Source organism: Triplophysa rosa, linkage group LG6 (assembly GCF_024868665.1).
Source record: "Triplophysa rosa linkage group LG6, Trosa_1v2, whole genome shotgun sequence".
Lineage (NCBI taxonomy): Eukaryota > Metazoa > Chordata > Actinopteri > Cypriniformes > Nemacheilidae > Triplophysa > Triplophysa rosa.
The window spans coordinates 10,917,348-10,943,904 of record NC_079895.1 but is presented as its reverse complement, the minus strand read 5'-3'; the positions used below and the strand labels follow the sequence as shown (position 1 = coordinate 10,943,904).

Genomic DNA, 26,557 nt, shown 5'->3' with positions numbered 1-26,557 from the left:
TGGGTGATTGTGCTTATCCACATGCAGACACAAGGAGAGCAACAAAACAAAGGACTGTAAAGAAGGAAGGTAGTTCAATACAGTCAGTGATCCATCACGGTTAACATTTATGAAAATTATAGGTGATGTAGAGAACCTGTGCATGTGGGAGTGTATGTGTGTGATGGGTCCAGGAAGTCTGGGTGAGGGGTGGAAATAAGGGGAGAGAGAGAGAGAGAGGAAGTCATTCATTGTTGCACCTGTGTCAGGTAGCTCATTCTGAAGTTGCTGCTTAAGGTTACAACACAACCAGAGAGTTCATGCGGACGAGCAACAGAATCAGAATCAGTGAACTCCAGAGTCATGGATATACAGAACAGAGGGAGAACTGTGTGCATTCCTTTAGCAGAAGTTGAAAAATATTACAACTTAACCCGCTGTTGCCACTGGTTACACAGTAAGTGAGGATGGGGATTTCGTCTCTCTGGCAAATCATCCTCTGTCTTTACTTGTATTGTCTGTCATTTTATTTTCATTTTATTTGTTAATTCTGTTTTTTAGCCCAGTAGCCCTTTGGTAATATGTGTCATTGTGAATGGATGGGCTGTAGCAGGTGCGAATGATACATCTGTGAGATGGCATTAAAGTCATTTGAAATGTGTCTTTCTGTTCAGTGCGAACATCCTAAGGGGGAGAACCTGACTCCAATGGGACAAAACACTCTTATTTTAAAAGAACAAGAGTGGGCAGTGAATGTATTTTAGCCCTTTTCATGTCTCTTCTGTGGTTCTCTTTGAAGTGTCGCTTTTAAGACAAGTGGCACAGGTTATCAGCCAAAATTCTTATTTCTGCAGTTATAAACAGTCAACATGGTATACATGTTATGTCAAAAGTTATACTTAAACCAAAGGATACTTTTGAGTAGGGCTGCATAATGATTAGTTGCGACTAATAATTTGCAAAAGAAACAGTTTTGTTTACATAATATATGTGCATGTAAGCTACTGTTTATAATAATTATGTATAAATAAATACACATGCATGTTTCATTTTAAGATTTTTTTATATATTCAATATTTATATAATATAAATGTAATAACACATTTTTTTATATTTCTTAAACATATACATGCATATGTGTGTGTATTTATATATAAATAATTATATAAAGTAAATGTACATACTGTATATTATGTAAACAAAAACTTTTATTTTGCAAATGATTAGTCGCGAGTCGCGTTATGCAGCCCTACTTTTGAGCCATTTGTGTTATGGATTATTATACGAATTGTCCTGTATCATAAAGTAATAGTTTACCCAAAAAAATATAAAAATGTCTTCAAAACCTGGAACACAAAGATTTTGAAAAATACAATAAGAAATACATTGTCCATACAATCACAGTCAATGGGGTTGCGGACATTTTTAAAAATATCTTCTGTTGTGTTTTGCAGAAAAAAGAAAGAAATACAGGTTTGAAGTGGCAAGAGGGTAATTTTGGGGTAAAATATTCCTTTTCCTCACTCAGTCTATTGAAATCACCAGCATATTATGTTTGGACTGCTGGTTTTCTGGTGTTTAAGGGGGCTCTATGCTATCATTCCCCATCACAAACCAGCCCATACGCTTGTCATTTTATGTACTTCTTTTTGAGCAAATATGTATCTAAGATCATATTTGTCTGTGTTCCATATCCTGGGGTGAAGGTGTTGTGGTTTTGGTTGAGACTTCAGTACTAGGAAATCACCTAGTACTAGTTTTTTTTCTGATCTTCTATTGACCAGAGCATGGGAATTGCTTTAGGCAAGGTTCACCTGCACTTTTGGTAATGTACACCAGCCAAAGACACAATACACTGAGGACAGGTAATATATTAGTAAGGGCAGACTCTGGGCCACTAAATCACATGTGGTTTATTTCACCTTATGATACTATAAAGGCAAGAAAGATAAGGTGCTTTCCACCTATTTGTTAATGTTTTGCAGACAAATGTTTTAAGCGTGACATATAAAGAGTGATATTGTAGGATAGTTCTTGATAAGTCTTAGTTTTTAGCCCAAACAACACAACCGAACTAGGACGCGTGTGTGGACATAATATTAGTGTGTCTGTGTGTGTTTGTTACAGATGAGATCATGCAGAAGGAGTCCAGCCCTCTCTTCGCTGCTGACATCATCACCGAGCTCAAGAAACAGTTTGCTTACCTTTCAGGTAACTTTTTTATTTTTTGTAAGGGCCAATAGACAAAAAAATTAAAATTTTCTCCGAGACAGCAATGGAGAGAAAATTCTTTCTCCTTCTTGGATGTCTCTTGATTTTGTAGTCAGAGATTTTGAAATGAACTAAAAGGTAAAAAAAATCATTTACTTACCCTCGTGTCATAGCAAATCTGTATAAGTTTCTTTGTTCTGATGAACGATATTGGAAGAATGCTTGTAACCAAACAGTCGAAAGTGCCCCAGAACTGTTTGTGTTCAACAGAAAAAATTAATTTATTTAATTATAAATTTCCTACTATGGTAGTCATTGGTGTTGTGATGTTTCTCAGCAGATTCTCATTTAAATTATTGGATCTATGTTATGCACATTAATGGTTTTGTTTATACACAGTGTTACATAATAGTGTAATATCATTGTCCTACTTAATCATTAGGTTTGTGTTTATTTTTATTCCTTCTAAGTACAAAAGTTTGTTAGTAAAAAACATGCTTATAGTTTAACTCATCCAGGGGCCTATTTGAATATATAACAGATTGTAACACCACAGTATATGTGAATGAGAGTGTGTGTGTAGATTTGTTAGTCAAAATTTACCTCCCATAAATTCCTGCTCCTGTCTGCCGAGGATGTTTGATGTGTTCATGCATGTACAAGCAAACACATACAGTATCTGTGTTATGAAAATGTGCGTTGTTTTGGCTGACAGGTGTGCAACCGTTAAACTGAACAGACCAGAGTAAACGATGATCGCACAATCTCTGTCCTGTTGTCATGGAGACAGGGAGAAGAAGGCATGACTTGCCAAATTTATATTTTTGTCACATGAGCTTTAGCCAGTGGCTTTCTTTCTGTCTGTCGTTCTCATTCCATCATCGCCCTCTTACCACCCAAATGTCACCATGTATCTCCCTCCTGATTTGTAGGAGTAGGTGCACACAGAGTCTAAAGTGACGTTTCTGAGTCTAGATATATACATTGTTATGATCAGAGTTTATTTCCCGGAGGAAATGCTAAAAATAACATTATATAACTAGTATAATATTAATAGTAATGACATTTCAGTTCTAACTTATTTATATATTTATGGTGTTTGCTTTGTCGAGTATCTCTATACATTTAGGATTGGTAACCATTGGGATGCTGGTTAAACCCCACAAGGAGTAAATCGTAATTAATTCACCAATATATGTTATTAAGACTGGTAGTAAAAAATAAATCATATTGTTTTGGGGCTGTCATAGTGCTCTATAACATTTGTTGTTCAGTAACAATAGCATCATATAAAGATAAAGCGTAGAGGTGGTGTGAGCAGATTTTTATTGGCTGCCTGTTTAAGATTTCTGATGCTGCCAACACAAGACAAAGCACACCATTGGTGACGTTTATTGCCCTTTGCTGTTTGCACATAAAACAGGAGCAGATTTCTCCTCTTTGATTCTCCATATTTCTTTTTCTGCACTCGAGGAGGAAGAGGACAGGATGGTAGCCCTATTATAATCTTCCCAGAATTCCCTTCATTTTCTGAAATTGCAGAACAAGACTTTCGTAATGTTCTCACCTACCTGACAAGTGTTCCAAGGTAAAAACACACACACATGCTTATGACTGTTATACAAATCATACATGTTGACAGCACTAACATGTGCATGTGTCCTCATCAGTCTGAGTGCAGCAGGAGTTGGCTTTATTGTAGTGATCGACAGACGCAGGGATCGATGGACTTGTTTAAAGGGAACATTATTGCGGATCTCAGTAAGTCCTACTGACTCGGTTGCATGTCCTTTACTTGTCAGACTTTAACAGTCGTTCCATGCAGATTTTATGTTTCACACAAAGGAGTTCGAAGGTTAAAATGGTTGTTATTGTTCTTGTCTAGCTTGTCTTTTGAATGTAATTTTTAATACACTACAAAATGCACCTTTATATAATAACGTCCATAGTTTTAGAAATAACATTTTATTTTTTCTTTGTGTGTAGGGCTGGTTTCCTGGTAATCTTCAGCTTGTTCTGGTGCTGAGACCCAGTGCCATACTGCAGCGAACACTGTCGGATGTGTTCTTCAAAATACACAGAGATGACTTTAAGGTGCCGGTAAGTAGCCTAAGCAGTTGTTGTTGTGTGTATACAGTGCACACCTGTGTGTGACTGTCACCTTGTGTGTGTGTGTGTGTGTGTGTGTGTGTGTGTGTGTGTTGAAGGTTATCATGCTGAGCTCAGTGGCTGATCTGCACTCTTATATTGAGCGGAGTCAGCTGACACAAGAACTGGGTGGCTCTCAATACTACTGTCACAAGACCTGGATCACACATCGCACCGTAAGAACAAAACACATCTTAAAGGGATAGTTCAGCCAAAAATGTCTTGCCCTGTTACTCACACTTCAAACAGCAAAGGTTAATGGGGACCAGAGCTTTCCAGGCTTCAAAATAGGTACAATAGCAACATAACAGTAGTGCATATGATTTGTGTGATTTATTCTACTATTCTGTTGTAGTCATACAATAGATTTGCGTGACGTCATTTGCTTCAAATTTAGCCTTAAAAATCTCACCTGACCATTCACTTTAACTGTATGGACAATTGACATTCACAGACAATGAGAACAATGGACATTCCCCTTTAAATCATTATTATCGTATCATACAGGCTTCCAAGAACCTGGGGGTTAGTCGTTTTAGTTTTAGGAGAACTATTCCTTTAACACAGACACCCGAGAGACACTGCTACAATACCTCTACAGTAAAAAAAGCACACAATATATACAAAATGACACAGTAAAATATGCATCATGTATATCTGTGGTTTCTTTGTGTGTGTAGGATCTCGAAAGCTTTGCTGCATTAGTGAAGAGGATGGCTCACAGACTGCAAGTGTTTGGGAGGGAACTAGCAGAAACAGAACTTCCTGAAAACCTCCAAACAGCCAACAATCTGCTGAACACACACACCAGCAGGAAAGAGAGTCTGAAAGTATTCATCAAACATTTCTCAAACCTATATGTATCAACTCACTTTAGTTTATAGAATAATAATCTTGGTGATTACAAAATCTTCATTGTTTTCTATTTAGGAAGAGATGGCAGGAGTTCTCAGCCAGGGACGGGGACTTCTGGAAAACATTAGAGAACCTGTGCGTAGAGATCCCGATAGTAGTCTAAACCCCGATCAGCTGGAGAACCTCGCTATAGTGCACAGGCCTGTTGACTTTCTGGAACTTTCTCAAGAAGAATTCACATCTGACTATAGACGGTTTCATCGGACGCAAGCGCCTGGCCCAAAGTTAACTTCCGGTCTGTGTCTGTTTATCGGTCTGGCTAGTGGCTAATAATACTATTCAGGGGCGGACTGGCCATCTGGCTTACCTTGCGTTTTCCTGGTTGGCCGCTAACGTATGCAGCCGTAACGGACGCGTTTGCCGCTAACGTATGGGGGCCGTAACGGAGGCGTTGGCCGCTTAGACGGACGTATTATCTTCGCAGTCCAACCCTGATACTATTTAAACTAAACTATTTATATTTAATTTATATTAATATGAATTAATATGAATATTTTATTGTTTAATAGTTGTAATAAATAAACAAATTGTTTAATTTTATTGTGTATAATTTTTTTAAATAAACATTTTGTTGAATTGGTGTAAATTTGTCACGTTTAAGTTTAGCGTAACGGTTCCACTGGTAACCCAAATAGTACTGGCTAGACATACTTTTAACTTGCTAGCTAATGTAATTTACTTGTTATTTCTTTTGCTTGTTATCAGAAATAATCTGCAGGGACATTCCTTGCAGATGTGTACCGGAAGTTAAATTTGGGCCACAGAAGCATGCATGCGCAGTAATGTTTGTTGTTACTTTAAAACTGTCTATAAAAATACATTATCTAGACATCCTCCAATATCCAAACAAAACAGAATGAAATGGAAAACGTATTGTTACTGTCTGGAAAATGAATTCAGATGTGCTTAAAAGCTTTTAAAGAGACATTTCATCAACACCCTGCTACATTGTTATAGATCATGTAAATTGAGATTTTACAACAGCTCTTATTCTCTTTATCGCTCAGGCTTTTATCCCAGTTAAATGAGAGCTCCACAGCGTTCGATGACTTCTGGTTTCAGCATCAAAATAAGCTGGAATTGTACTTGAAACTCTGCCAGTTTGAGCACAACTTTCAGCAGGTTTTGCTTAAAATCAAATTTTATTGCATTTTCATCTACTTTTCGTATTATTGCAATACATCCGAATTTACTTACAGTATTTATACACCGTTTTATTTTATCTGTCTTATTGTAGGTGCGGACAGAATTTGAGCAGGCTACAGACACACTGAATGCTTTTTCAGATGTTGGAATAAGCCACACCCAAACAGAACACCTCCTCGAAGAGTTGGCCAATCAGGAAGAAAAGACTTGTGTGAGTCTCCGCCCACTTTATTATACAGACATATACTGTATGTGTGCATGCATATATCGTTCCTGTTGGCTTGCAAATGTTTCATAAACCTTGTGAACACACTTCTCTTCTCTACAGGAAGTGCTGGACAGAGTTAGGTCCCTGGTTGCTGAGGGCAAAGGTTTGATTGACAGCAGTCAGAACGTTGATGGCAGTGTTGCAGTGAAATGCAGTGAACTTCAAAGAATCGCAGATAAACTCACCCAAGAGCTCAATGACAAGAGGACTATGTTGACACAAGCTACAGAGCTACACAAACGACTGGACATGGTGATTCTAAATGCATGCACACTTATTAGCCCAGTTATATTATCACACACACAATTTATTTAACAGTTGGATTCCAGCAATAATATATTACCTTAATTTTAGACATGCTATAAACTACCTCACAGATATTACTTTATTAAAATTTCTTAGCTGGAAGTTAACATCATGCAGTTACTTTTACACATGCAAATCCTTCACACAGTCAGACGTACATTCAACACGTACAATTATGAATATATAGCCTACATGCAAACCACAATATCGTTTCTGTTTTATCTGAGCTTCTCTTTTATTTCATGTCTTTTGTTTTCTTGTTCTTTCAGATGGGTAAATGGTGTGATGATGGGATTTACATGCTAGCGTCACAGCCTCTTGACAAGTGCCAGTCACAGGAGGGGGCGGAGTCGGCACTGTCAGAACTGGAGAGTTACCTGGAGACAGCCAATGAGAAGCAGCAATCGGACATCAACACAGTTTGGGTTGAATATGAGAGCATTCTGGACACTGAGCTCAGGGTGAGGAAATATGACTTCATAGCATAAAATATCCAATTCACTTGTAATTTAAACTCACTTCAGTTTAAATTCTTAAACACCAGGATGACACAAAATGAAAGCAAGAGAAACACTTTCCTCAATGTCTTGATTATTTAATTTGTAAAGAAAAAACTTACAAAATTCATAAACATAAATCTTTGTTTATTTTAATTATAGGTCTTTGGTCAATTGCCTCATTTGTTCATGTCGATGTATTCATATATTTGGTTAGCAAACTCTATATAAATCTTATGTGTGTGTTACAGGAGCAGGTAAACCGACTTTTTGAGAAAAAAGCCTCACTACAAGAGATGTTTGAGAGGAGGAGGGTTAGTCTAAAGAAACTAGCAGCCAAGCAAACACGGCCAGTTCAGCCTGTCGCCCCTCGACCGGAGTCACTCTCATCTCCAGGTGTCTTCATCAATCCATCTCATTTTGCTGCTTTTTCTATCCCACTGAAGTTTTTCTAAGCTAGTTTTTAGTGGATCTTCAAACCATGTGCTTTGTTACTTTTGGAGACGAATGCATTATTTCCTTCCTTTTCTCAGCTCACAGAGATCCTGAGAGCATCTGCGTGCAGGTAAGCTGTGATCAGGTTGACAGGAGCAGCCGCAACGCCTCTGTATCTGAGGAGGAGGAGACCCTCGCTGTGCTCCGCAGGTCTGTTCAAGGTCAAAGGTCATAGGGGAAAGACCTTATAAGCCTGTCAACCACCTATTCTATAGTCATTAAAATAAAGTGTGTGTGTATGTTTGTTCACAGACATGTTATGAATGAGTTACTGGAAACAGAGCGGGCGTATGTAGAAGAACTTATGTGTGTTTTGCAGGTGAGTGAATATAGCGGTTTGTTCATACTAGATCAATTACATCATTTTATTTATGAAGGTATCCTAAAATTAATTTAAAGGGCCATATATTGAACGTTTGTATCAGTCATATAGACTGAGCAGGAAGCTTTTTTAAAGAGCAAGTATAACCTTTGGTTTTTGATTATACACCTTGTTAAATGTATTATGTGTTTGTATGTGCTGCAGGGATATGCTGCTGAAATGGACAACCCCTCCATGGCTCCTCTCATCCCTTCAGCTCTACAGAACAAAAAACATGTGTTATTTGGGAACATGCAGGAGATTTATAATTTCCACAAAAGGTGAGCGCCATCTGGTGGAGTGGATTGGAAGCATGAATAAGCATTCGATGTAAATCATTTAGGGGACATTTCTCTTTTGAAATAAAAGATATTACTGTGTAGACAAACTCATTTTCACAATTCACAACACAAACCTTTTGTTTTTGTGAGAAAGCTTGACAGGCATTAAAAGTGAATATTACAGAAAAAGACCCTTTTAAAAGGCTAATGCGGTTTAGGCTAAATGCAGTTAGTGTTTTCATCCTTTCTCTTGTCCTCTCTCTTAGAATATTCCTCATTGAACTCGAGACGTACACTGACTGCCCTGAGCTTGTGGGACGATGCTTTCTGGACGGGGTGAGTTTAAATAATTAGTATGAAGTCAAAAAGTTAAGTACACACTATTTTAAAGACCTGATGTGATTTATTTTGTGAAATGTTTGGCCAATGTGATTGTTTAGATGGGTGAGCTGCAGATATATGAGAAATACTGTCACAATAAGCCTCGCTCTGAGAGTCTCTGGAGGCAGTGCTCTGACTGTGCCTTCTTCCAGGTACTATGCACACAAGCATGTATTTAAATTGTATGCTGCACACTACTCATACTATTTGTGCAATTTTATGGGTTGTCAGTTTTCCGTATGCATGACAAGTATATAGTGGAGTATTCTGTGTGACATGTTATACCAATACACCCTTAGGAGTGTCAGAGGAAACTCGAGCACAAATTGGGGCTGGACTCCTACTTACTAAAACCTGTGCAGAGGATTACTAAGTACCAGCTGCTGGTGAAGGTACAATGTGTGTGTGTGGTTATGTGATCGTGTTCTTTGCTGTTGAATGTTGTGTGGGATATGGCCTCTTTAATTCTATGTGTACATTATGTTACAGTATGTGATTATAATTGTTTGTCAAAGAGGAAATTGAAAACAGCATGTTATCTGTGTTTTAGGAGATGATTAAATATAGCAAAGGCTGCGAGGGGTTGGTGGAGCTGCAGGCGGCTCTTTCCTCCCTACTGGGCATCCTGAAGGCTGTAAATGACTCGATGCATCTTATCGCTATCACTGGATATGAGGTGAAACACATTTATCTCAATGGACATATACCTTATATGTGGGGCAGTCGTGGCCTAATGGTTAGAGAGTCGGACTTGTGACCAGAAGGTTGCCGGTTCGTTTCCCAGGGCCGGCAGGTAACGACTGAGGTGCCCTTGAGCAAGGCACCTTACCCCTACTTGCCTTCACTACTCTCTGGATGGGTTAAAAGCAGAGGTCACATTTCAGGTATGGGTCACCATATCTGACTAATAGGTCACTTTCACTTTCACTTAGATATACAGCCACAAAAAATTAAGAGGCCATTTCAAAATTATTTTCAGTTTTTCAGAATTTACTATTTGTTTTGTATGCGTTTAGGTAAAATTATCATTTTTGTTTCATTCTGTGAACTACGAACAATATTTCTCCCAAGTTTCACACAAAAATATTCTTTCTATTTGCATTTATTTGCAGAAAACAAAAACTGAAGAAACAGATTAAATAACAGAAAAGATGCTCTGTATTTTTTCAGACCTGAAATACTGCAAAGAAAACAAGTTTATATTCACTTTTGGGCAATAAAACTGTAATGTTTCTACATGTGTTTAGAAAAAGTTTAAAAAAATGTGATAACCTCAATTCTTATCACAGTTTTTATGCATCTTGTCATGCTGTCAGTCTTTCACAGAAATGCTGATTGAATTAAAATTTGGAATGGTCTCTTATTTTTCCCCCAACCGTATATTATTTTGAACCAATTAATTATTAAAGGAATGCTTCACCCAAAAATATCTTAAAGACCCATAGTTAGTCAGAGAGGTAATCAGACCCATCTCCATTACTTTGCTGAATATCACAGTCTTTTTAATACTGTGTAATATAAACTAGACTTCAACAGTTCAACTTTATTTGTGTTTCCATGCAGAGTAACCTTGCAGACCTGGGTCGCCTGCTGATGCAGGGGTCATTCAGCGTGTGGGCGGAGCATAAGAGAGGTCACGTGAAAGTGATGGAGCTCGCAAGGTTTAAGCCCATGCAAAGACACCTGTTTCTGCACGAGAAAGCTCTGCTCTTCTGTAAGAGACGAGAGGAGAGTGGGGAGGGTTATGAGAAAGCCCCCTCCTACAGCTTCAAACAGGAGCTCAGCGTGAGTGTTTGTAACATTAGTTCTGAACATAGAGGTCAGTGATGTATTGTATATTTTCTGTGCAATCATACTAACATAATATATTTGTTATAAAATGTATATTTATGCATTGCCTAATTTAAAAGTGCATAAAAAATGTACAAAAATCTGTTTTTATCCTGTGTTAGATGAGTGCTATTGGAATAACAGAACAGGCTAAAGGGGACAGCAAGAAGTTTGAGATCTGGTCCAGTTCAAGGGATGAAGTGTACACGGTACAGGTGAGCAAAGCATGTGTGTATGTGTGCATGGAGATTTCGTGCTCCAATTTATTTTGAGGTTCTTATGTGCCTTTGTGGTGCCGTAGGCCGCCTCTGAGGAGATTAAGACCATCTGGGTGACAGAAATCCGGAAGCTTCTGACAGGACAGCTGGAGGCCTGCAAAGGTATGATTTATAAATAATGACATGTGCAGTATGTCATGCATTCCAGTAGACATTGATCAACCAAAACACCAATCCAACATTAGCACATAGAAACATCTAATTTGTGTTTGTGTTATGCAGAAGCACGTCAGCAAAAGGTTCCTGATCAGAACAGCTCAACCAGCAGGTATGTTTATACATATGATAACACATAAAGATTTAAGATAACTTGAGCTTATTTCACTGCATGAAATACAAAATATCTTCAGACTGGTGAAAGGTGAACATATGAGTGTCAGAAGTGGAGGAGTGGAGAAACAGAAGATAGAAGAGGAAAAGGGCACAGAACCTGAGAACGTTCCACATCCTAGAACGACAGAGAGAGTAAAAGGTATGTAAATAAAAGAACTCTTCTGGCTCTCAATGTTCAAGCAAAAATTAAACTTACATCTTCATCTGCCCACCAGCATGTCACACAAACCATGTCTGAGATGTCTGGGAGATATTTAGCAGAATATCCAGTCTCTCAAGTTTTTCTTCCGCTGTATGCAAACGAGGGGTGGAAGATTAAGGTTTAGAGATACATAAGGAGAGAATTGACCATTTTTTCTGAACTGTCCCTTTAACTTCTTTCGTTTCTTTGGTGGTTTACAGGGTCTTCTTGCAGGTCAGAGACAAAACCAAAACGACAGGATATCCGGAGTGACCCTACGCCTCTAGGTATGCCTCTAGGATGCTCTTTTGTACTTCATATCTGCTATTCACATGGATAAAAATAAAAATAGACAATGACTGTTGTTAAAAATCACTGATTCATTATCACTAAGACACCAAACTGAACCGTATGCAAGGCTGTCGGAAGAATGATAGTAGAAAAAGAAGGAATCGTTTACAAAAGATCGTTTGTTTTAAACTAATATGATTGTGTGTAAATGATGATGGAATTGATTTTTCTGAGTTTTATGACTAAAACCCTTTAAAGTTTTGCAATGACACCAACAAAGATCTGAACGTGAGGCATAAACTAATGATGTGTGACATTTTTATCTAAAATAATTTTTGAAATGAGACCGTACCTTAGGGCATGCAGCTACTGACTGAGAAGCATTCTGATTGGCTATCTTCCTCTCAGAAACAGGGTCACACCCTAACTTGGGCGGAGTCAGGTGGTTCAGTACATCAAGCCTGTTTCAGAATCGTAGGAGAAGTACACATACTGAGTACACACGTATGTGAACATGCACGCATAATTCTATGAGGCGTTACTAGTGTGGCATGTTCTTGTAGACTGTATGTGTGTCTCATCTGATGCTTACTGGAAGGTGCTAACTTGTCTAGCCTAGCCTATCAACCAAGTCTTTGTCCTTAAAAGAATGTACTGGGTTTAATACAAGTTAGGCTGTATTGACAGTATCTGTGCATCACTGCACTTTGCTTATAATTATTTTCTGTGGAAATGGAAATTAACTTGTTTTAAACCCAGAAATGTTCAAACATTCCTATTAACACATACACGCATGCTCGCGCTCTGTGTCTGGGAATTGGTCACTGGTCTGTCTCCTGTCTGTCACGGTGAGGTTTCAGTAGCGGATTTTCTGTTCTTTATGCTTCTCATTTGTGTTTACTTGTTCAGCAATACAAAGTCTCACAAACTCTAACTCTCCCGTCTTTGTTAGTGTCTTTTCCTCAAATATCTTTTTGCCTTTTTCCCAGGATGGACTAAAGGATCTCTCTCGCTGGATGCCATTGAGTGTGACGGATACTATAGTGCTGAGGAGCATGTGACCTCTGACCCCGACGAGGAGAAAGAAGAGAAAAAGGTACGAGACCACGGTAGTTTTTGTCTTTCTGTAAACGGGAGTCATGTTTGTAACGTTTTGTTTGTCCTCTTTATTTCAGTGTGAAGATGAACCACTACCGGTGTGGACAGAAGAAGAAATCCAGTGTTCTGAAGAAACAGAGAATCTTGAGAAATAATTGTGCGTGTGTGTATCCATCATATACTGTACTCTAGGGATATCACAATATACTGATATTCACTTTAACCGTGATATTAAAAACCATGATTATCAAAATGGTGTTAATACATTTGTAAATTATTCAGCACCTATTTAAAACTTTGCTTTAAAGTGATAGTTCACCCAAAAATGAAAATTCTGTCATCATTTACTCACCTTCTTGTCATTTCAAACCTGTATGACTTTCTTTCTGCTGCAGAGCACAAAAAAAGATATTGTGAAGAATGTTAACTGGCACACATTTACTTGCATTGGTTTTGTGTCCATACAATAGTGAATGGGGGCCAGTTCTGTTCGGTGACCAACTTTCTTCAAACTATTTTCTTTTATGTTCTGTGGAAGAAAGAAAGTCCTAAAGGTTTGAAATGAAAAGAGGCTGAGTAAATGATGACAGAAATTTTATTTTTGGATGAACTATCACTTTAAGAACCACAATAGCTACAAACTCTGCCTCCCTACACGCATATTTTTAGTTTATTGGCCAAAAAGGATGAATTTGACTGATACAATTATTTTTATTTAAAAAATTCAGTGGAACCATTATTTTTAGAGTGTGGTCTTGAAGTGAACAGTGAAATTCACAGAAAAACCTGAGCCAATGCTTTCTCTCATTAAGGCTGTGATACATGTTTCATATCCCTTCAAAGTAATTTAGTAGTATGTGCCACATTGATGTGTCCATACTGGGAAATGGAATGTTTACTGTCATGTCCTGTGATGTAAATGCATGTAACAGTTGTTATATCAGGACCTACATGTAACTAAGCATATCATATATGCATATGTTGTTTCTCAAAGTGACTGTGATCACCCTGTGTTATTTCTATGTACATTTGTCTAATATTAAAAGCTTGTTTTATAGATGCATATATAAATAAAAAACATCTATTTATTTTTGTTTTTTTAATCGTTGGTTAAATCGAAACTTGGCGTTAAATGTATTGTTTTGGTTAGAGGTGCTGCCCTCTGTTGGTCTAGTGTATTATGGCATAATGACAATACAGTCGTAGTGCGCATGCGTCTAACCCGTCAGTATGGTTTCAAACATAGATATCAAAACTAGATGCCGCATTAGCATCTGTTTCTTTCTATGGGCAGCTATAGAGGGTATGCGCGGGACCTACTTTCCCAAGTGAGCACGCCGGTGTTCTGTCAATTTATGCTACCCATAGAATTTTGCTACCCTCTTGATTGGGTTGGGGGAGGGGTAACTTAGGTGTAAGAGTTGGGTTGGGGTTAGTCCTGTTTTGTATGGAGGTAGCAAAATTTGACAGGGTAGCATAAATTGGCAGAACACCGCAACGCGCTTGCTTGAGTGGTAAAACATTGGGCAAAATGAATGGTTACACTATCATTAAACGCAATTCCGCATTTCAGTGTCTAAGAACACCTGATTCCTTTGTAATTCATACGGTAGTCATAAGGATCACCGTGGAGTCCAGCTGCTTGTAGTTTCAGCAAATAATTGCGTGTTTTAGTCCCGTTTTTTGTTCCACCTATTGAATACAGCCATGTTGCATTAGTTTTACCACTCAAGGGAGCGTGTCCCGGCGTGTTCACGTGGGAAAGTGACGTCAATGCATACCCTCTTATAGGTCGTCCGCCATATTGGAACGGTTCGAGTCCGTCTGTGTTGAAATTGTAACTGTTTCTCCGGTTTGTTTTATCCATGGGTTAAGAGCAGAATAATTTAGTTATATCGTCGTAAATCTTAAAATGATTTTATTGTTATTTGGACCAGGGACTTTTGGCTCGTGAAGGATTTTTTCACAGATCTGGCAACCCTGCCAAGACGGTTCGTTAACATTCAAGAGCAAACTGACGAAAATATATTTGTTGTTGTGCAAACTCAAACATTATATTTGCTACACTAACAAATGACAACAACGAAAGAGTATCCAATTTTCGGGAATTAAAACAGGCGTTGTGGCAGTCTAGCAAACTGTGAGTGACGTCAGTGGGCCGTTACAAGATGGCGGACACGTCTACCTGCCTGGAGCGCTTGAATGGGCATCTAGTTTTGATTTCTATGGTTTCAAAGGCCAGCGCGCCCACCGCCCAGCTGGTTGATAGGGTTGTTGTTGCTAGAAGGGATACAGCTACGGCAGGAAGTGGTGCAAAATCTCGCCATATAATTACAACACATTACATTAGCTAACGCCTACACCTAACGTACCCCAACCCTAAACCGAACCTTACAATAATAAAAAAAAATTAATCAACTATTTTTAGCGTGACTAAAAGTATGCGGTTTTGAAGTGCGCATGCCCAGTGGAGGTAGCTGTATCCCGTCTGCGTCTAGTCAAAACCGGTGTCATGAAAAGGAAACGCAATAAAAAATCATGGCATGCGACGTTGCGCAGAACGATCGGCAACTACCGCGAGAGCGACTCGAAAGCGTACGAAGCAGTTTGCTCTCGCGTGACTGTGATGTCATACTGTGATCGGTCTGCGTAACGCCACATGAAATCGAAAGCTATAATTGCTTACGGAGGTAACCGTAGTTTGTGAATTCCGGGCGAGCGATATGTGACATTCAGCGATACATTACAGTAGTGACATGGTAATAGAACTAATCTTGACTACTAAACAGAAGTAGTTTCACTTGCGCTGATTTGTGACCCGCCCCTGGCATTTGAATGTGAACACGCGCAGCTCAACATGGGATCGGATCAACATCGAACACCCCGTCAGATTAAGATTTCTTGTGTACTGTGCAAGAATTCCGACGAAACTGAGATCACCGGAGCTCTCTCATCCAAAGACGACATTTCAGCACACCAGAACTGTCTTGTGAGTGAGTTTTATACTGGATAACCTTAGTGGTGTTTGCTAAGGGACTACTGTGGTCATATATTGAAGATAGACTATGTTAGATAGATTTACATTGAAGCAAGGACCAGAACAATAAGTAGCGACAAGAAATCATTCTTTTAAAATACAGAATACACGAACCGCACATTACAACCACAGGTACAATAAGACAAAAGTTTAAGCAAAATGTCTCCAACTAACGTGAGTTTCTGTAGTTACTTCTGTTCAGTGCAGTGCAGTGCAAATTCAGCTTTTGCGCAGGCAAGACACACTTGAGAAAGCTTACATTAACATTTATTACCAGACTTAAAGTGATAGTTCACCCAAAAACAAAATTCTATCATCATTTACTCACCCTTTTGTCATTTCAAACCTGCATGACTTTCTATCTTCCGCAGAACACACAGAAGATATTTTGAGAAATGTTGTTAACTGGACCCCATTCACTTGCATTGGTTTTGTGTCCATACAATAGTGTACAGTACAACAGTGCTGGTTGCAGAGGTGTAAAGAGTACCTGAAAACCATACTTAAGTAAAAGTACAGATACCTTGCAGTGAAAATTACTCCATTACAAGTTACAAGTCACCAATTCCAAAACGACTTGAGTAAAAGTCTTTGAGTATCTGATTTGAACAGTACTTGAGTATTTTACTCATACTGAATGTAGGCTCAAAGCAGCACTAGTCCTCAACACTTAAGAGACACATCAGTGAAAAACTAGAAACAGTTGATTTGTGAGGTGAGCAATCGCATTTATTTTCTTAAATCATAATAAGACTGAACACCTCAAAATTGCAACAAATCATGGTCGACACCATAACCTACGTCATTACAAACACCCTAAGTCTCATTTAAGCTCAAGTGCTCATAAGTAAACCAAAGTCCTTCAAAAAGGTCTCTTCAATATAACAGATAAATAAAATAATGTTAAGTAGAATTAAAAAGTCAAAGCCTTTTTGCACTGGACATGCTGGTTTGGGCCTCATCGCCAGCTGCAGTCATGTCCTCATTTCACATACACTGTTAGCCCTTACCTGCCATTTCTACAGTAATATATTGGCAACACTGTTGCCTGCTAGTTACTGTAGGTGTTTTACAGTAAACTACTGCAATGGCTGTTTGAAGATACATTATTAAAGAATCTATTAACGCACTTAAGTCACACAGTCTTAGATGAACAAGTGTAAATAACAGATGAACACAATAAATCTGTCAAGATTTCACCAGAGGAGAATTAAACACAAACATCAATAACATCTTCACATATTACAGACACCACTTTCACTTTATTTCTGTCATCTGTGTAAGATCTTATTGAGATTTAACTCGAGTTCATAGTGGTTCAATTATGTTTTAAGTCACCATTATGGCGATCAGTGTTTGCTTTGGTTGGACTCTTTGACTTTCTTGTAGCTTTAAAATGTACACTTATACAATAACACTGAAAGGGACTTTACAGGAACCGCAACTTTGTGTTTGCTTAGTAACTGAAGATACATCTGAAAGAATCCAATCATTAAATAATAATAATATAGCATTTAAGATTTATTAAGATATGTTTGGTAAAGTGATTACATGTTTTAATGGAAAGATCTCTGTCAGAAAATCTTTCTTTGCAATTGAGACACAGTTAGACACTTGACATACAAACCTCATCAATGGTGACAAACAATCATGAATGAGTTTTGTACTATGTACCCAGCATGCATTGCAGCATGAAGCTGTTCAGTTGATTGTCACCATTGTTGAGATTCATATGTGGATTGTTCATTTCTCTGTGTCCGACTCATTCTATAGGTTAATATTTTGTCTATATAATGTGAGACCACTTTTGAAAATTGAAATACTATACATTCTTTTTACTGGTTTACATCACTTCATGGCAATAGTCCCACCACATGGTCAAATTTTGAGCAAACATGTTTAGAGCACATTTAGGAAGAGTTAGTTTTAAAAATAAGAGCTTTTGTAGATGTGTGTCCTACAGTAACTAGCTGGCAACAGTGTTGCCAATATATTACTGTAGAAATAGCGGGTAAGGGCTAACCTTGTGTAAACCGCCAGCGATTGACATCTACCTGATACTGCACTCATATTCATATAAAGAAGCCTTGTTGACAAGTTTTTGTAAGTTAGTGCAAAATCCACAAGATTGTAGTACCTTCATTACCCTGTAAATGGCAATATTAATTATAAGATAGGTGTCATGCAAAATGTAATGTGTAACTGCATTAGTCATTACAAATGTAGTGGAGTAAAGAGTACATATACTTGTTCAAAAATGTAGTTAAGTAGAGAGTAAAAGTTGCTAATATCTTTAATACTCAGTACAACTACAAAGTAGCCAAAAAGATACTTAAGTAAAGTAACTAAGTACATTTACTCCAATACTTTACACCACTGGCTGGTTGGTTACCAACTTTCTTCAAAATATCTTCTTTTGTGTTTTGCGGAAGAAAGTCATTAAGGTTTGAAATGACAAGAGGGTAAATGTAAATGATGAACAGAATTTTCACTTTTGGGTGAACTATCACTTTAAAAACAAGAGAGCAAAGCCTGTCAGTCCTATGTGTTTATTTTATTCTCTTTTTTGTCCACAGTTGTACGCATCAGGAATCTACTGCAAAAACTCGCCTACATATGATGACCTGTTTGGATTCGCTGTACATGATGTGAAGCAAGAGGTTCGGAGAGGAAGGAAATTAGTATGTATCACACATTTGTTTGTTTGTAATTACAATGTAATGTAAACGTGCGCCACACAACCATGCCTGGTGGTGTTGATGTACTTTTGACAGTTGCTTTGTGTTTGTCTATTTGTAGGTTTGTCACCACTGCCAGAAACGTGGGGCTACGGCAGGATGTGAAGTAAACCGTTGTAAGCGCTCGTTTCATTATCCCTGTGCCAACGAGGCTAATGCCAGAGTCATTGAAGACCTTGCCGAAGGCCGTTATATGTAAGACGATATGTAATCACGTCTGCTTTTGGATGCCATTAAATTCTTTACAGTTGTATAGTAGTAAAATTAATGATTGTTTCCATTTAGACTGTACTGTGAAAAGCATGATCCACAATCCAAACGAGAAAGTAAGTCTTTTCAGACACAATGAGTTTAATAACGCTGTGCCCAAGTTTTTAGGCATAAATGAGCTACGTTTGGACATAAATAAAATGTCCAATGTCTTAAAATGTTTGCATTTTACAGCATTATGTAATACAATGTTTATTGCTAATGTTCAAAACGATTGTATTCAGTCTTGAGATTGAAAGCTTTTTTTACGTAATACTCATTTAAATGTTTAGGATTGAATGAGTCTGTGTTTCAGGTTCGGTAATATCTGATGTTTCGTCACCGTCTGGTCTGAATCTGTCTAGGCGTGGCTCACCAGACAGTCGTGGAGGAAGGCCTGTCAGGGTCAGCAGCACATAACACTTTGCACTTCATAGATACATACAGTACATTCATTAATACACTAATAATAACTTCAGCCCATTCATTTCATACGTTATTTCCCTGCAAATGCATGTGCCCAGTTTGAAATGATTAAAAATGCTTATGGCATCAACACACCCAGAAATGTAGTTAAGACCGATTTTTAGTTCCTGTAGTTTTATCGTGTTGTGTGTTTGGTATGAGGATGCAGCAGACCGCTGGGATCTGGCACACTTTAGCGGGGCTATACTGCACTGCTCCAGTATAGTGAATCATACACCTCAAAACACAAACACATTTAGCAGTTAGTGGTTTGTGGGTGGTTAGTAAAGACCCACCTGCACTATATTAAAATGTGTCTTCTCTTTGTCTGCTTGGTAATAGAGGGAATCTAATTCATCTTCAGGGTGAGTGCGCAGTTTGTGTGTTATCATCATCTATTTTCATGAGCGTAAACCGTTTCAATTGTAGATTTTTATTAGTGTTTATACAGTTTACAATTCTGCAGATTTTTACAGCCATCTGAGTCTTTCTTGGATGACTGTAGTATGATCTTGAGAGGTCTAGTATGGACTGTAGTAACTGCAGTGTGATTATTAAAGATGCTCTTTGTTTGGGCTCTTTCAGGTCATCAGAACAGGCAAATACTTACAAGCCCAATAACACGGCAACACCTAACGACCCAGGTCAAGTTTACGGTTCAGTGAGAGGCAGTAAATTTATGTTTCTTCATAAACATGAAAATAATTGTAATTTCATATGATAATTTCAGACGATGAAGTTCAGAACTGCATTGACCCCATGTATGCTCCAGTCGAGTCAGATCTGGACGATTCGACACCACCAAAACAGCACAATGTAAGTGTTTTATTGTAAAACAGTTTGTGTCTGTATTCACCAAGTGGCATAACATAATGGTAATATTCAAAACTTGTACAAAATTATGTGATTGCGAAAGGTAGGCCATGAACAAAAAAGCTATTTGTTGCAACATAATTTGATTTTTTTGTGTGTTTTTGGCTACACGTTGTCATTTAAACATCCAGTCAGTAGTAAAGCAAATTTGGACCCATCAAACTCATTAGACTGATTCAGGTTAGACAGAGTCTTTTTGAATGTTATTTATTGATGCATCTTTGTTCATTTTTAATTACAGTCAATTCCTATGGCTCAAGGTGCAAGGTATGTTTTACCTATGGTATGATTTACTTAAAGGAGTAGTTCACCTTCAAAATGAAAATTCTGTCATCATTTACATGCCCTCTTGTCATTTAAAACCTGTATGACTGTTGAAATGTTGGTAACAGAACAGCCCAGCCCCCTATTCACTTCGATTGTAACCAATGCAAGTGAGTGGGGGGGCTGTTAACAACATTCTTCAAAATATCTTCTTTTGTGTTTAAATGATGACAGAATTTCCATTTTGAAGGTGAACTACTCTTTTATTCATCTAAAGAAACAGCAATAAACATACTGTAGGGTGAGATAGGATCAAGACTACAGCCAAGAGTTATCTTGTAAAAGCTGTTGTCTGTGAATTCCCTAAGAGATTTGACCTGTTTCACTTCAGGCCCAGTGAAAATCTCAATCTACCATCTACAGGTACAGATTAATACAATATTTTTATTTTTGTAAATAAGGTAAAACAGAGGTTAAAGCATTGGTTCCCTGTGCTGTTGATGACACTCTTATTGGTTTATTTATTTCACCTGTACAGAAGTGTTTCTGTTACATTCATGCTGTTTGTGTGTTTATTAGGTTTGGTTAATAGGGCCACAGCATCTCGTTTGAATGGCTGTAATGGTGACAATCCAAGACAATTTAACAAGAGGGTCAGCACACATAACACACATACACTTCTATCACATAAAACACATGGGGTTTTCCTTATTACAGGATCTTCCGCATCAGAAGTATAAACTTTTAACTATTACGCAGATTTAATGTTTAATATAGTAAAGAAGCAAAAAATAGTTATTGAATGCGATTAGATCAATCAAAATATTTTGGAGGATGCTGGATAGCACATTATCTAGGAATTAATGGCAGTTTAAGAAATGTACAGTAGTAACACAATGATGAATGTTTTACTTAAATAGAATCAAACAGATCTAATGCACTCACACAGATATGACCTTTCCAGAAATACTTTTAGAGAAAAGTTGCCAACAACAATTTAATTTCCCTTTCCTTTGTATTTTTTAACAGATTGAATTTGATTCACCAACAGCGTAAGTATAGTGCGTGCGCGCGCGCGCGTGTGTGTGTGTGTGTCCAAACTCACTCTTAACCTTTTAATCAAAAAATATTGTCAACATGTTTATTGAATGCTTTTAGTTCACCAGAAACTCCCAGAAGGAAGAAAAAGAAGTTGTCAGTACTTGACTCAGGTATTTGTTATTGGTTATATTACTATTTTCTAATGCTAATTCAACATCACAATAAAAGTTTTTCTTGACTTGTGTAAAATGTAAGTTTGTCATATTTTATATATATGTTGTCATATTTTATGTCATTTAGATGATGAACTTGAGACCAGCACTAATCCTGTAGTTTCACCAGTAGTGCCACATGCATGGGGATGCACCTCTCCAACACAGCACAATGTAAGTGGCACATATTAAACTGTGATCATTTTAAATGTCTACATACATACAGGTTCTATGGCTTCATGCTAATCTAGGGCTGTCAAACGATTAAGTAAGGAATAATTGAAGGGCCGTTCAATTATTCAAAAGTTAATGCACACCCCGAGGTGGAAATGCGGCCGCGAAGCGGAGTCACGCAAACTTTTGAAAGAGTAGGTCTATCAAAATATATTTGTTATCAGTCATAGGCAGCATGAAGAGGAAAACGAACCAGTAGGTTTTTCTATTTAGTTATTTTATTTATTCGATTTCAGTATATGTATTTCTATGTTGTTTATGAATTTTGTTTTGTTTATTGAAACGAAACTGTGCACGCGTTTCCATTAACAGTAAAGTTTGATGTCAGATCAAGAGCAGTGTGCTGTGTGAGGTGATGGCCTTTAGGCTACACTATAGTAATATATATATATATATAATATAATTATATAAATAGTTATTTAAACTTGGTGAAGTGAAATGGAACTGTAATGCGGTCAGCAGACCTGGAACACCTTCATAGGTGTCCATTTACTGAAAGTTAATGCATACCCATAACGTTTGTCAACCAATCATATTGAAGCATTCAACAGCCCCGCGGTATAATCATGATTAATCGCATCCAGAATAAAAGTTTTTGTTAACATAATATATGTGTACTGTGCATATAAATTTTGTATTTATAAACACAAAAGCATACACATACATGTATATACATTTAGGAAATATTTAGATGTATTTATTTTAGGGCTGTCAACGTTAACGCGTTAACACATGCGATTACGTTTTTTTTTTCAGATTAACGTGTTAAAAATATTTAATAATTTTATAATCACGCTCTTATTCATGTACAGACTTTTAAACCACTTAAGCGTGATTTGAAAGAGTTGCTTTGAGGCGTTCATTGAAGATAGACAGCTTCTAAACTGTGGGACGCGGCAAAACGCAACGCGAGGTCCAGTCTGGTGTATACAGTCACGGGCTGAAGGCTGCGTCAGTGAATCTCTGTCAGACAGCACACCAGTATTAAATTCTCTTTCGTGCTTGAATGACCAAAACCATGCAAGATTATGCCAGAAAGCCTGTTTTGTCTAGCATTTTCGTAAGCACAGACTTCAAAACGTGTTAAATAAAATCTTATATTAATGCAAAGAGTTGTGAAAATGGGAGTGACATCAGATCAGCGTAAAGAATATAATGTAAAAAAAACTATATAAATTTAATAGAGACATCAGTTGCAGTACTAATATCAGAATGTTGGCTTTCATTCATAAAATGATGCTGTTAAAGAAATCTGTTGTTTCTACATTAATTTGAAGATTAAATGTGAAATTATTAGAATTTAAAAGTACATTTTAAAACATTAATGTTATGTGCGATTAATCAGAAAAAATGTGTGATTAATCAGATACATTTTTTAAATCGATTGACAGCACTAATCTATTTAGATTTACCAATATAATAAATAAACGTTTATACATTTTTATCTCGTATATTTTTCTTAAATATATGCATGTATGTGTTTATAAATAAAAAAATAATATGCACAGGACACAGGCATATATTATGAAAACACAAACTTTTATTCTGGATGCAGTTAATCGCGATTAATCGTTTGACAGCCCTACATGAATTTACATTCTGATTTGCATCAAACCCAACTGGGTGCTTGTGAATCTTGTTCAATTGTAGCTCACTGTTCCCTTTTAATAGCATTCAACTCCTGTGACTGAAAATACAAGGTATGTTTATTTCCGTTCGCCTATCAATCTAAGTAACAGAAGTTTTATTCTTCATTTTACTCTTGAATCATGTGTTTAGACACCACTGTAGTTTGTTATTAGTTTTACAAGAATAGATAGTCATGCCATAGATAGACAACCATAGTTTCTGACAATATACTACACATTCTAGCATTATTGTTAATGCTGTTAAAAACGTTTCTGAAGACAGTGCTGTCATCTTGGCAAAAATAATGGTTAACATAGCAAATGTCTGTAAGAACATTATCATTGAATTTTACTGTCTCATTGCAGACCCTGTGAGGCACTCAATTCATTACCCACAGGTATACATAAACACTATCTGTGTGTGTATCTTAAAAAATACAAATATAATAAAAATCAAGTTTTTTATTTTTGTAAAAACACTTGTTGTTTTCAGGAGATGATGGTGATGATACTGACATTGATTCAGTGAGTGCATCTCTACACTTAGAGTGATTTACACACAGTAATGTCTTGTGACTCATTAGAATACTTTATTCTGATTACTTTATTCAACACTACGTTTTTCTCTCTTGATTTAATATATAATTTTGACTCAAACCAGCTGTACATTGCTTACGATGCTCTTTCTCTGTCTGTCAGGATGTATCTCAAAGTTTGTTACCATCAGGACCTTACAATGTCACTGTTGAATGCACAGTTATCATGGACTCAGGGCCCTCGATGGAATCAGGTACATGTTCTCTTGGCTTGTCTCACTGCTGACATTTCAGTAAACAAATGGGCTGATTTGTTCATATGCTCTCTTTGCCTTTCAGAGAACAGTTTAGACCCTTGTTCACCTTCCAGGCCCGTCACGGCTGATGTGTGTACCTCACCCGGTTCTGTCACTCCTGAACCTGAACCTGGAGATACAACATCGACAAACATAACTGCCTCAGAGCCCAAAGCTCCAAACACTGACCCGGCCTTTCCTGGTTCCGCTGACCACATGCCCCAACAAGAACGCTCAGACAGCGGTCCCACCGATCAGCTACAAAGCCCCACATCAGACTTTCCAGAAGCATTACCATCCGCAATACAACCACTTTCAGCATCTCACATCATTACGGATCACCCAGCAGAACGTTCTCCTCCGGAAGCGGCGTCCGCGTCACATCATCCTGGCACCTCGGATGCTAATGATGTGGATGCCATGATGAGCTTGGAGTCCAGCGCCACAACATTCTGGGCTAAATGTAATGAGGCCGGATGCACTGAAGAAATCTTCTCAGAACTGGTATCTCAGCTGAACAGCATAAGACAACGGATACAGTCACGGGAAGCCACTCAGCAGGGTGAGAGAGCAGCCTCTGTAAAAATCTGCTAAAGGGTGGGTTAATACAACTGCTAAACCGTGATCGCTTTTGAAAATTCCACAGATTTTGATGTTGCTCTGAAGGTATTAGAGGCATCTGGACGACTACCTACAATTATAACTCAGCTTGAACAAGGTACAATATTTCGGTTGCTTTTCACTATGACCAGCATCATATGACCTGCATCCCTCCACTAGTCATATTAGTTGTGACTTTCTTAAATTCTCAGACTATCTCCTGATCTTAAATATGTGCATTGCAGTAGTTAGCATTATAAAATCTTTGCACTGTGATATTTTTGCTTGCTGATGCTTTGCTCTTTGTGTTTCTAGACCTGGAGAAGCAGGAACGGGAATTGCTGAGGAAAATGGCAGCGCTGAGAGATGCCAGAGCTGTCCTCAGATTCAGTCTAAATTAGTCTAATATTCTGATGTGTAGAACTGCAAGGTTGTGTCACACATTGTGGTTCATAGGTTTGTTAGTGTTACATTTTGTTTACTTTTAGCTGTCAGTGAGCAAGAGTTAGTTTTAGTAATTTTTTGGAACATAAAATGTTTAAATGTTAGAGTGACCTTGTGCAATAACTGTTATCTTTTTTGTGTTTAAGTTTTATAAAAATCGAATTTTTATGTTTCAAAAATTAATCACAACAGAAATGTCTTATAAAAAATATACCTACCATTTTGTTTTATTGTCAAAAATATACCTACCATTTTGTTTTATTGTCAAAAATATACCTACCATTTTGTTTTATTGTCAAAAATATACCTACCATTTTGTTTTATTGTCAACATTTTATTATTGTCAACATTTGTCGACTTACAGAGAATTTAGGAAACAATAAAGCGATATGTCACAGGGGCAATAATACAATAGGTGCAACAAAGAAATACATATTTGGAACAACTAGAGAGTGAGTAATTCATGACAGAATTTTCATTTTTGTGTGAACTAAGTTGTTCACTAAAAATAGATCGTTCTGATTTTCCGTAGTTAATAAGTAGCCAAACTCTAGAAGATCATGTCTGTGTAGTCTGTAAAGTTTTTTAAATGCAAAACACTGCGTGAACTTCGGTGAGTTTTCACTAGCTATTCAATGTTGTTGGTTAGCTTTTTTACATCTATATATCATCTATATTTTTCCTTAAGAAGTCTTTTTAAGGCTCAAAGTATAAATACTATAATGTATGATAAGCAGATGTTTATTTAGCAATATACTGTAATAATGTAAAGATCAATATATTTATTTATATACACTTGCTATATTTACTCCCAGTTTATTATTAAATTATTTTTATAATTAATTTGTTTAAATTTAACAACCAATTTTTACAAGCATTGTTTTCTTATTTAAAAAATTTTTTAACAAACACTTTACATGTTATGTTTCACCCTATACATT

At 37.3% G+C, this 26,557-nt stretch overlaps 2 protein-coding genes across 2 annotated transcripts; both read left to right on the top strand.

Annotated features, from left to right (window-relative positions):
- On the top strand, positions 1 to 14,079 carry mcf2lb (mcf.2 cell line derived transforming sequence-like b). Its single transcript, XM_057336477.1, has 29 exons — positions 1 to 436; positions 2,107 to 2,190; positions 3,664 to 3,778; positions 3,861 to 3,951; positions 4,177 to 4,290; positions 4,398 to 4,514; positions 5,019 to 5,168; positions 5,269 to 5,393; positions 6,261 to 6,375; positions 6,491 to 6,610; positions 6,728 to 6,919; positions 7,243 to 7,434; positions 7,722 to 7,866; positions 8,004 to 8,115; positions 8,218 to 8,284; positions 8,492 to 8,607; positions 8,874 to 8,943; positions 9,048 to 9,140; positions 9,288 to 9,380; positions 9,539 to 9,664; positions 10,552 to 10,773; positions 10,941 to 11,033; positions 11,120 to 11,198; positions 11,319 to 11,364; positions 11,447 to 11,568; positions 11,832 to 11,897; positions 12,310 to 12,405; positions 12,891 to 12,997; positions 13,077 to 14,079. Exons 1-29 carry the CDS (start codon positions 343 to 345, stop codon positions 13,152 to 13,154), a joined length of 3,240 nt encoding a protein of 1,079 aa, XP_057192460.1. The 5' UTR covers positions 1 to 342; the 3' UTR covers positions 13,155 to 14,079.
- A 1,575-nt stretch (positions 14,080 to 15,654) lies between these two features.
- On the top strand, positions 15,655 to 26,437 carry phf11 (PHD finger protein 11). Its single transcript, XM_057335561.1, has 21 exons — positions 15,655 to 15,988; positions 18,613 to 18,717; positions 18,836 to 18,969; positions 19,060 to 19,100; positions 19,340 to 19,428; positions 19,831 to 19,853; positions 20,074 to 20,132; positions 20,219 to 20,304; positions 20,603 to 20,628; positions 21,017 to 21,048; positions 21,205 to 21,278; positions 21,655 to 21,677; positions 21,784 to 21,836; positions 21,967 to 22,052; positions 23,784 to 23,812; positions 24,107 to 24,138; positions 24,234 to 24,265; positions 24,440 to 24,530; positions 24,616 to 25,134; positions 25,219 to 25,290; positions 25,488 to 26,437. Exons 1-21 carry the CDS (start codon positions 15,857 to 15,859, stop codon positions 25,571 to 25,573), a joined length of 1,824 nt encoding a protein of 607 aa, XP_057191544.1. The 5' UTR covers positions 15,655 to 15,856; the 3' UTR covers positions 25,574 to 26,437.
- The last annotated feature ends 120 nt before the right edge of the window (positions 26,438 to 26,557 follow it).

Excerpts from the sequence above, each read along its gene's own strand:
- mcf2lb (XM_057336477.1), top strand. The coding sequence starts at position 343 with ATGGATATACAGAACAGAGGGAGAACTGTGTGCATTCCTTTAGCAGAA. Across the intron at positions 2,191-3,663 it reads ACAGTTTGCTTACCTTTCAG|GAGGAAGAGGACAGGATGGT; the intron begins GTAACTTTTTTA and ends TCTGCACTCGAG. Across the intron at positions 10,774-10,940 it reads GCTTCAAACAGGAGCTCAGC|ATGAGTGCTATTGGAATAAC; the intron begins GTGAGTGTTTGT and ends ATCCTGTGTTAG.
- phf11 (XM_057335561.1), top strand. The coding sequence starts at position 15,857 with ATGGGATCGGATCAACATCGAACACCCCGTCAGATTAAGATTTCTTGT. Across the intron at positions 19,854-20,073 it reads GAATCTAATTCATCTTCAGG|GTCATCAGAACAGGCAAATA; the intron begins GTGAGTGCGCAG and ends GGGCTCTTTCAG. Across the intron at positions 24,266-24,439 it reads ATGATACTGACATTGATTCA|GATGTATCTCAAAGTTTGTT; the intron begins GTGAGTGCATCT and ends TCTGTCTGTCAG.